The sequence below is a fragment of the Buceros rhinoceros genome, unplaced genomic scaffold (genome assembly GCF_000710305.1).
Source record: "Buceros rhinoceros silvestris isolate BGI_N320 unplaced genomic scaffold, ASM71030v1 scaffold44405, whole genome shotgun sequence".
Classification (NCBI taxonomy): domain Eukaryota; kingdom Metazoa; phylum Chordata; class Aves; order Bucerotiformes; family Bucerotidae; genus Buceros; species Buceros rhinoceros.
Genome location: NW_010411961.1, coordinates 1 through 11358, shown reverse-complemented (window position 1 = coordinate 11358; position 11358 = coordinate 1). Strand labels below are relative to the sequence as shown.

Here is an 11358-nt window from a genome sequence, read left to right as displayed (position 1 = left end):
GGAATGTTTCATGTCCACTGATTTTTTTCCAAAAAAAACCCCAAAATACAAACAACAAAACCCACAAAAAATACAATGGGGGGAAAAAATGTTATGAGAGAGAAAATAGAGGCAACTCTTGAAAATGCAACATTAAAGCACATTTTCTTTATTAGCTGTAGAACTTGAACTGTAGTCATGCCACAAAATAGTATATCCTTATATATGATATCTGTACTGTCCAATAGAGAGCCAATGATGAAATAAATCACTGTTGCACTAACAAACGCTACTGCTCCTACAGATGAAGGGAGATGCTTGGTTGGGTATTAGGTGGGTTTTGAAAGTCAAGAACACATGCGTGAGAGTGACATAGATGTGTTGGCCCATACAGTTGCACCAGGAGAAGTACAGACAAATTTTAGCCACATTAGACAGAGTCCATCTGAGCTAGGGGCTGGGCTTCCCTAACAGTCAGAAAGATATAGGTAAATCACTGAAAAAATTCATCTTTACTGAAGCAAACATTTAAAATACATTAGAAGCTGTACACTAATTTCTTGCTTCTATATCAACTGTTAGTTGATTGGATACTTAAGCTTAGTTACCTTCACTTCATAGATTACAAATTAGATAAGTCCCACCTTTAGCTCCTTTAAATATGAAGGAAGTGAGACTGACATGACAGAGGTCTTGTCTCTCTCATGGGAGAGAGAAGAGCTAGATGCCCAGGCAGCATACACACATCATGGAACCAATCAGAGATGTGCCTCCATTTGCAAAGAAACTTGCAAAGAAGCAGAGATAGCATAAGAAAAAGATTTGCTTGTTAAGTTTTGATGAATGTAGAACAGCTATTTCATAGAGGAGTCAATTGTAGCAACAAAATAGATTAAAAACAAGATTTAAAGTTAATTCAAGTGTAAGAACTATACAGCTCCCCTTCTGTAATTCTGCACCTTGAAGATTTTTGTGCTTAAAGCTGCTTTAAAAGCTGATAACCTCGACCTATCCATGACGTGATCTGTGCTATGAGACTGCAACTACTGTCAAAATCTAAAATATGTATTCTCTGTAGCTTGAAGGAAATAACTCTTAAAAGAAATCATACAAGGGAAGAGAGTTAGACATTTACATTCTACATTTTCTGACTTCATAGGTAAGTCTAGAACTGCAGAGCTCAAGCCTCTGTAATCACCTCTTTCTCAGAGTGCAACAGGATCCTTTGGTTTCACTGCCACCATTCAGAGCAGAGCTACCAAAAAACCACATAGGATCTTCAGACTGGAAGTGACAGAGACAGAGGAAATTACTCACGTGGGAAAGATTACAAAATAAAAAGCTGGGTCAAAGAGGCTGGCAGAAACTAAGTCTACTCATTACACAAGCCCAAAACAGGATTACTTGTGCTCCAGACCTATTTCTACAGCGAGCCAGAAGAGAAGGGACCCTGCCAGCAGGCAGAAAATCCTTGCCTGTCAAGAGGAACAGGAATAAAACAGAAAGGGAAAGGCCATCTTTCTGCACCAAAAATTTTTGCAGGTTTTTATAGCCTTATCACAATCTCCCTTGAGTAAGTGCTTTTCTCTCCTCCCTTATTCATATTAAGTCAGCTATGTACTTTTAGAAGTAGTCCCTGTGACTGAGTTTTAAAATACTATATGCCAATTTTGTCCTTGCTATAAAAAGAACTCAACCCAATTACCAACAGCACAAAAGAGTCAATTTTCTCTTTACTTTTCATGTGATCATTAAGTCTTGTATGATTGCACGAAATTAAGTCACCATTAAAAAAACCCAAACAAATGGTCACTTGAACTGCAATAGTGTTTAGAAAAACCTGTATGCACATAAATGTGTAACCAATATGGGTGACCATGGAGGAAGGGACAAAAAAAACGCCCCACCAAACAAAAAGAAAAGCCATGAGAGGCTTCTCTTTACTAATGTGAAAAATTTATAGGACACTATATTTAGTAGCTCCTTTGCAAGGCCAAAGCAAATGCTTCCTATCCTCTTGATTATATGAATGAATATTGATTGGCTTCTGCTCCAGAGAGCAATGAAATACATTCTCTGAACCTTTGGTCCCTGAGAAACCCTTGCTGTCACACACCCTGTTTAGCAGAATGAACAGAATTACCCAGCACTGCTCATGAGCCATTTTGCTGCAGCACAGCACTGCTAAAGCGTATTTTCTTCCAGAGGAAATAAACAGCATATTCCAAAATATTTTGACCTCATGTTCTTCCTAAAAATCCATGGTCGTTTCTCCTTCAAACTGAAACTTTACAATCAGCTGTGTACTAAAGATCACCTTGTAAAAACCTAACTAGGAATTTCTGTTACAAAGTATATGTTTGACAAAATATTTTTCTCTGCATAATCCAATCTAGCTTCAGTCTGTTTAATAAGCTGGGAACCTTGTATGTTCAGAAAGTGCCTCAGTTACACATGAGCACTTCAATAAACCCAAAGTTTACACTGGTTCCTCTTTCCCCAGTAAAACATGACTATATTGTTTTATAGCACAAATGAGTTTAAAAGACACCATGACTGATATTCTTACACAGAACTGAAGTTACAAAGCCGAAAGTTCACCTCAGATCACCAGACATGCAGTCCACAGTGCTCAGTATGGCCTGATCTACCTTCACTAAGCTTCATCTAACACAAGAAAAAGGTAAATTCTGTAAAGTCCCAAACATTCCCTTGTCATCTCCAAATAAGGACTTTTTTTAAACAATCAAGTCAACTTCATCTTAGGAGTAGTTAAGCATTCTGTTCTCATTCTATTTCTTCTGCAGAATCTATGTTGTGTGCAACTAGTATATTACAAGGGTAGCAGAAACACATAAGCTAAGGGGCAATTATGGCATAGGAACATGTATAAACTGTCCACAAGAATAAGTGAAAATTAAGTTGGTGTTTCTTGCGTCAGAGCCGTGCAATTCTGACTAAATAAACTAAATAAACCAAGTTCTAGCTTCTTTCAATAAAGTTCTCCAATAGCCTGATTATCCAATACTCATTCTATTAACCTGTTTTATAATGAAAACTATCCATTGTCTCAGGTATCCAAGTTCCCTGAATGTCTCTGTTAATAGAGAAGTACTCGTATATTCCATGAGTGCTTGCTCTAATTTAAAGTATTTCAGTAGTCTTCACTTTTCAAATTTTTTAGAGTACTAAAATGTAGCACATTTTCCCTGGAGGAATGAGAGCTCTAGACAAGAATGAAATACTCACATTGCATCACTCATGCTATAATTTATCGTACACCCATGATAAAATTTCATACTACAAAGGATAAAACATTTTATGCTGGTGGCTAATACTGTACCCTAAGGCCTGCCCTGAAGTACTGTGTGATAGTTTCAGGGTCTTACTTACATTGGCTCCCCGCTATGAATGTACTCCCATAAGAGCTCTTCAGACAGGTCAGAAAATTTTACTTTAGTCTCTTCATAGAAATCAGTGACTTCTGTCTCTAGCTGATTATCTACAGAAAGGAAGAGGTCTTATCAGAAACAGAAATTGTAGTTTAGAGGGCATAACATCTCAGTTTTATTTCGTATTCATTTGACATTACTGCTTGGGGAAAAATTAAAGATGCTATGCAGAGAAGTATGAAATGACTAATAATACTCTTTAGGGACAGTGTACTCAACTTCCCTCAAAAATGAAAAGCTTGCGTTTTCCACCTCTGCAGTCCTGTCTTGGGGTTAGCAGGTTGCTCTCCCTGTGTGGATGCACTCTTAAATTAATGATGCCTATGCAGAGCTATTTATGGACTGCTACACATCTAGCACTGTGTACAGAAAGCAGGCTACAAACACCCCTCCAACTTTATGACCATTGTCAAAGAACACTTAACAACACATCATAGTTAACCACGTAGCTGTTATGAACGCTTGAATGGGAATGTGCACCTGCACTGCAGGCTCAGGCATCCAGCAGTCCTAGCAGTAACCATCAGTGCCACTTTCATACCATCTCCCAAGAAATAAGATTACTTGACTTCTGTTACATAGAAGTGGTTGAGAGAAGGCCAGAGGTACAACAAGATACTGCACACCCGGGTGTGGACCCTGTTGCATGTGGTACACTGTGAATCTGGTATCATTGCAGACAGAGGCTTCTCCAAAACACGCTCAAAAGGAAACAGCTTTGCACAAAGGAGTGTGCACATTACTGATTATTAGTCCTCTCTACTCTTTTCTATAGATACCAAGACCAGCATCTCCTATTACCACTGTTCTGACAGCAATTGAAATTATCGAGGAAGAGTATGAAAGATCCATAGTACAGACCAAGGGAACAATACTAACCAACTGCTAATGGTGTTACCATTGAAAAAACATTTAGTGACCCAAACGAAATCAAAATATTGTTGCGTATGAAGACAGATTACTACATCTTTCCGTACTGATAAAAAAACCAATCCGCTCAAGATGAAAATTCCACCTATAACATAGACGCGGTACTTAACAACAGCATTGTAATTAACAAAACTAAAAATGTGTTCTAGAAAACTCTTCTATTAATTTCATCACTTAGGGAATATGCAGACTCATGGTCTTTTTATTCACCTGAATATCATGTGGCTTACATTTGTAAACTTCCAATGAGGAGTGCTGTCGTAGCATCAGTACGACAGTTGTGTGCACTTTTACTTTCTTCCTAGAGTAAACAATTAAAGGTATTATTATTCTTGCTCGATTGCTTACAGGAACCCCTTTTTTATTTCCTTTGCAGCAGTTCTCTTTCTACATAGTAGTAGCATATTAGTAAGGGTACTGGATCACTGACTTCAGATCTGTTGCAAGAGTTAAGAGCAATCATTCCAGGAAAGGTTGAAAGCTGTAAATAATTTGTATACAGAAAGACTATATCCAGTGAAATGATCCTTGCAAAAGTTCCGCTAAACGAATATTGACATAATTATCAGAGGAAGGCCCTCAAACCAAACACTCCTCAAATAATAGTAATGGTACAGTTCTCATAAAAACCACTTGCTTACTATATAAATTATCTGATAAAGAACACTGATGTATTGCTCCCTACAGTTCATTAGCAGTCTGAGGCATTAAGCCATTACTTCACTCATCCCCTAAAAATGGGGTCTAAAGCTTCCCTTATTTACTGCAGAACAAAGTTACTACAGATGCAGCAAACACTGGTATTCATCAGCTAATGTAAATAAAACACAGGAATAAAGTTGATACGGATCAGATTCTGCTCAGACCCACAGTTTGTAGTGCCTTCTCTGAATTTCATTTAGAATATTCCCACAATTTACACTGGTCTTTTAATTTATCCCATAGCTTTTGGAGACACTATTTCTAAAGTCTATGTGTTTTGCCGTCTACTCTGCTGTGTGAAAACTGGATACAGCAAGAAGGTTGGCTTTTGTGGTGAGGTTTTAATTTATATATTCATAAGATAATTCTCATCTTGAGTAAGAAGCCAATTCAGACCATATACGAAAAATTTCCATCCTGTTTCTTTATTTGTACAAGTCCTTAATGGATAATAATATAATAATAATTTTTAATGAAAATATTGAGTTTTAATAAAATGACACATGTACCTTTACTGCAGCAATGTACAATAGCCACTCCTGTGAAAACACTGTGCTCTTTCCCATTCAATCTGTCAGGGAAAAAATGTGCATTATGAAATCTGTCATGTGCAAAAATGTTCTAAAGATTACGCTAGTACGGCCTGAGAAACAGAGCAGTATCTTAATATATCACTTGATGGCTCTGACGCATATCCTAATGAAATACATTTTATCTGATCTTTTTATTTCAATATAGGTGAAAAGACATTAGCAAAACAAAAAAATACTATACAGAGATTTAGTCATTTCAAGTCTCCAAAATCTCACTTGTACTGTTGTCCAAAGTTTGGAAAAGTAGTCCATGGTATCAGCTTATTACTGTTGATAAGGAAAAGGGACCATTTCCAATGTGTAAGAAAAAGCCAATCAGCGTAAGCACTACTATTACAGGCATCGTCACTGAAAGCTGGCAATAAATAACTAGGTGACTCAACCTAGGGGACAGGCAACTACCCCTTATGGACTCATTTCACCCAGACTCGGCCCCCAGGGATCCCACAGCAAGTGCAGAGGAAGGGAGCCTGTATTCCTCCTTCCCCCAGACGCATGTGCTCGCTCCTGTAGTGGCTCCAGAGCGCCACAATGTGGCCGATTAGTTTTGAGGGCTTTAAATTTATTAATTTGATGTGCAAACAATGGAAGTGTAATAAAACAGCTTGAGAACTTGAATCTTTGAAGAGACTAATTAAGGAATAGTCTCCTAGAAATTAGCCAGGCTATAATTTAATGTGATCTTACTATCCCCCAGAAATTCCATGTAATTAATTGTAAGATGAAACAGTGAGTAAAAGTTTTTATCTGACACTTTGGATATATGCAAATATATACCTTGTCTACATTTTTCCCAGTTCATATAGAACAAAATTAAGAGTTCTAAAAAACCCTAAATTTTAAGGGCATTACATATACACGATTAAGAGACTACGTAATGAACTTAAAAAAAAGCCAGAATATTTGCATGTGTTTGAAGTAGACTAAGCTCTGTTAAAAAAAAAAGTACTATTTTTGAACCAAAACTTGGCATGATTTCAAGCAAAAACAGTTGTGAGCAGTCTCTTGCCAGGCAGATTCCTGTGGGAATCTCCTACAAATAACATATGCTGCTGTCACTTCACTTTTTAGACTACTACTTTTAAGTTAGTAACATGCCACAAAGGATCAAAAATTCAGCCTAAGTCATCAATTGAAAAAAAACCACCTAAAATAGACTTACAAAACAAAACTAAGAAACTACCAAGCCACTTGTATTCTTTTGTTAGGAGATGCCTGCGTCACATGTAAACTGGTGAAACAAGCAGTGACCCTCTTCTGTATTCTCCCTATACACCAGACGCGTGACTGGAGGATTCATCACATCTCATCCTTTAGAAAGGAGGTGACTGCAGTTATTTAGTGGGCGTTTCTTCAAAAACTACACTTGTAGGAAACCGTATCCTTTAGGAAAAAAGCTAAAAACTCAAAAAACACCAGCCCAAGTTTTTTCCAAGGTATTTCCTCCTCAGTTAAACTATAGAATTTAAAGCAATTGTCCATGAACACATATCACTATGTACCTTCTTATATATGCAATATTCCTCGATTAAATGTCAAACCACTTCCATGATCGTTCTGGCCTCTTTCTCATACGATTTCCCTCTGCATCTCCCCAACTTGTACCTGCTGAAGCACGCATACAGTCTTGTGATAGGTGACTCTGAAAACTCATCCAAGTGAAAACAAAATGGTTCATTATGTCCCTGATCGGCTTGCTAAGGTGAGGGACCAGGAGCAAGCAGCTGTGGGTAATGTAAAAGCAGGTCTAACTTTTTCAGTGTCAGAACTGGCTTACACTATTTAAAAACGATGGGAAAAAATTGTGTCCGTGGAATTCTTATACATCAGGGAATCTGTACAGCTCCTTTTAAAACAGCTAAATATACATATTTGGAATCGTAAAGCTACAGACCTTGAGAGCATCCTATATGCATCTTGCTTATCAACTGGCTTCTCCAGGATCTCCTCATCCACAGCCTAAAACAGAAAGCCAGAGTGAGCATGCTGCTTTTTCTTACTTTTCAGAAGCAGAGGTCAGAAATTATGTTTAAACCATGATTTCAGCCAAGGCTTCAAACGTGAGTCTACTGAGTAGTGCAAGGAGCACAGCTACTATGGTAGAACACGTAATTCAGTGTTAAGCACATAATGAATGCAACACTCTATCCTCCGGTGGCTGCAGCTCTCAAACAAAAGGATAATTCAACTTCCGTTGTTAATCATTCACTGCATCTGTGGAGATGGCAGGTATAAAGCGATGCCCACTACAAGGCACAACATTGAACACTTCACATGATCTGGACTTCTTGACAGTCAACAACTGCCTGAGAACATAATTTCCATTACATACTAGAGGATCCAGGGCAATAGTCATGCAATATTAGCATCTCTGCAAACACAGCAGCAAGGCTTCTAGCACTCAAGATACCAAAAATTGCCTTATTGGGAGAACAACCCTGAAACGCATACCCAGAAAACCCAAAAGACAACTCATATTGCAGGGATAACTTCTCAGTTTCAAACTCTAACTTGAAACCTAAAGATACAAATATCTTCTACGCTTGCCATAAATTAAAACAATGCTAAGCCACAGAAGACTTCTTACCACAATAGTGTCTGCTCCTATGACAATATCAGGGGTTCTCAGGTGTTTCTGTAAAGCATAAAGAAGGAAGGTATTTCTCAGAAGAGGTAGAAAGAACAAAACCTTTTAAAGCTTAAGAAAACGTAAGTTCATTGGTTTACATGTAGGGCTCTACACCGACCTGAAAACAAGACACTGTTTCTCCTTCTGCACTGTTTACAAGACAGTAATCCTTTGTATCGCCATAGAAGTGAGGAAAACAGGAGGCTTGAGCACAGCATTCTCAGGTCATGATTTTTCCAAATTATGTTACTGATGAACATAGGCACCCAGGAAAGAAATAAGTGCATTCTCAAAAGTCAACCTGGTCTTCAAGGTGGCAGATAGGATTCCTTTAAAGGAAGTGCCATATGAACAGAAGCCAGGGCATACAGCCTGCTAGGATCACTTTTCCAAGTCAAATTCTGCTGAAAAAAACAACTTTCTTTAGCTATACTTTGTTTATACCTCTCAAAAGGAAACACATGCAGTCCATTTGGGGGAATTGAGAGGTAGAGGTACATAAAGATTCCTTGTAGTCATTTCTTGGCTTTAAACAGTAATCTGTCCTTATAGCTGAGTTTTGATTTACTGGCATGTTATGAGATACATAGTTGTTACTCAACGCAGCAAGACAGGAAACTTGTTTGTAACTGTGATCATTACATTTAAAAGTTCGTAGGGAGGTGATTCTTCCATAGAAAGGCCGCTGATGTGCTTTAAATGGTAGAACAGACATTATTTTAAAAATCCTGTATGAAGCAGCATTTCGAAATCTACCGAACTAGCATTATCACCAGCGTAGTGTTTTGCAATGAAAGCCCAATATAGGTCAGTTAGTGAGGCTGGGTTTAAAATCCACTGTCCTGATGCTGTACATTCTCTGAAAAGAAGTTGACAGAAACCCAGAAAACAATTTACACCGAAGATCGTGCAATATTTACTTTAAAGAATGATGACATCTGGCAACACTGTTGGTTTAAAGTGTTCAATTTTCCTTTTCCACTATCAATATAGGTTCAACTAACACACTCCTCTCTTCCAGAGCTGCAATATTAAGAAATGGTTATATTTTGTGGGATCTAATCAGCTAGACTTCAGAATTCTGTTCTGGTAGAATACAGCCTTGGGTGCTCAACTACAGTGATCATAGACAAGTGCAGAAGTCAAATGTGCCACTGATAGTATATAACGGGTTTTGATAATATTTAGGATACCAAATGGGTGCCCTGACTACAGGACCTGAAATCATGTCAGCTTCTCCCTTCTTAAAATGAAATTGCCTGTTTCTTTGACCAGAATGCTTTAAAGCATAATTTGTCGTCTTTTTCTGCTTTCTTCCAGCACCTCTATACTCACAAATTCTGAGCTATTTTCTTCTCACAACTGTTCAACTGAACTACTGTTCAATGAGAGCTATAGCACAGCACTAGACTCACATCAGTGTGTTTTCCCACAGAGTCTGCCTCCACAGTCAACAAATTCCTGGAATGAACAACTGTCCAGACACACACCTGACTGTTGGAAGGAACTACCAAGTATGTATCTCAAGCAACAGGAGGTGTGCTGCTGACAAGAGAAGCAGGACACTTCTGGTTATGCAAATCCTGAACTGCAGTCACAAGACCTTCTTTTGATTAGGCGAGTTAATTTCAGGAAACTATCTTTCTCTAACAACAGAAAAACATCCATTTGCCTTCACTGGGGAAAACGTACTTGGAGATCACCTAAGAAGTACTTGCAAATTAAGTTGCAGTAACACACACCACCGAAAGATAAAAATCTCATTGCTGAAATAGCTGGTAACTTACTATATGCATTCTGTTTGCTACTTCAAGAGCTTTCTGTTTTGCTGTTTCCACAGCATACTCATAAGGGGCTGCAAAAGATGACTTTTCAAGTGTCTCCTTAAACCAGGACGGAACCACCTCAAACCGCAAGCCCTGTAACAAAAGAAAGCAATGCAGTCAATCTGCTCTTGTTATTAAAGGTTGCTTCCAAGAGACACTAAGCAAGTGACAAATTTGATTTTTGCTCCTTCCACTTTAACACCCCTCCTCCACAAACACACGGGGGAAAAAACAGTGCTTCTATCACAGTGTTTGGTGTATCATTTACAAGCAGTCCAAAACAAAAAAACCCAGAAAAAACTTTTAAAGTGATGTGATTTTACCCTTATTATTTATTAGAACCTAACCGCATTAGTAATTTCACCATTCTTCTGCTATAAAAATCTAGCAGTATAAAACTTATGCACTTCATAAACATGATATTCTACTACTGGCTTTTTTTATTACATTCATCCATAGCACTTTACTTGTGCACTAGTAGTGCACATTCTTACAGGAGCTTTTCCACCCAGACTTCATGTGTCATTACACATGTGATAAATAGAAAACAGAAAGAGCCAGTTTCTGTATGATTTTGTCCAAAAAAATTCCATATTCTTCCTCTTCCTTGCCTCCAGGTTAGACCTGTATATTTAATACACCCAGCAGGCACAAGATGTTTCTAATAACTTAGTGCATGCTTTAATCTTGGTGCTTCTGTATTTTGCAAATAATATATTTTTCCCCACTTAAATTCAGGTTTGCCCACGAAGAAAAGTAACACTAAGCATCTAAATTAGATGCATTATAACACTCAAGCGCCACTCAAAAGCATCCTGCAGCCTGCCCAGTGTTCCTCCACAGGGGCTGAACAGTCTGAATGACGGGGTACAGCTTCCTTTGCGCTCCACGGGCACTTCGCAGAAAGAAGAGACAGCTAACTTATAGCCCCTGGCCCACCCCCCAACTCCCCTGCTCGTACCACTAATCCTATGAATTTTTCATACATTTCAGAAGCCTAAGTCAAATTTTCAGACGTTTCAGTATTAAGCATCTGAAATAAGGGCAATGGAAGTACATTTTAATTACTTCAGTCCCTTTTAAGACCTCCCAAACTTTTCTATTATAAGACAGAAGTAATCATGCCGACATTTTTCAGCCTGGGCAAGTCTTTTATTTGTTTGATTACACCACCTCTTGTCAGCAGAATAATTCATCCAATCATACATAAAATTGATGCATACATACTTGCTTACAGAGGGAATCTG

The 11358-nt window shown here is 38.2% G+C and overlaps 1 protein-coding gene across 1 annotated transcript in view; it reads right to left on the bottom strand.

Annotated features, from left to right (window-relative positions):
- The window catches only part of LOC104493496 (N-acetylserotonin O-methyltransferase-like protein), a gene marked incomplete at both ends in the record, with an annotated part of 12530 nt that extends 2326 nt beyond the window's left edge, over nt 1-10204 (bottom strand). The window contains 5 exons of the mRNA XM_010136183.1: nt 3373-3481; nt 5573-5634; nt 7551-7615; nt 8244-8291; nt 10073-10204. Coding sequence (XP_010134485.1) covers nt 3373-3481; nt 5573-5634; nt 7551-7615; nt 8244-8291; nt 10073-10204 — 416 coding nt within the window. The remainder of the gene's footprint in view (nt 1-3372; nt 3482-5572; nt 5635-7550; nt 7616-8243; nt 8292-10072) is intronic.
- Between the last annotated feature and the right edge of the window lie 1154 nt (nt 10205-11358).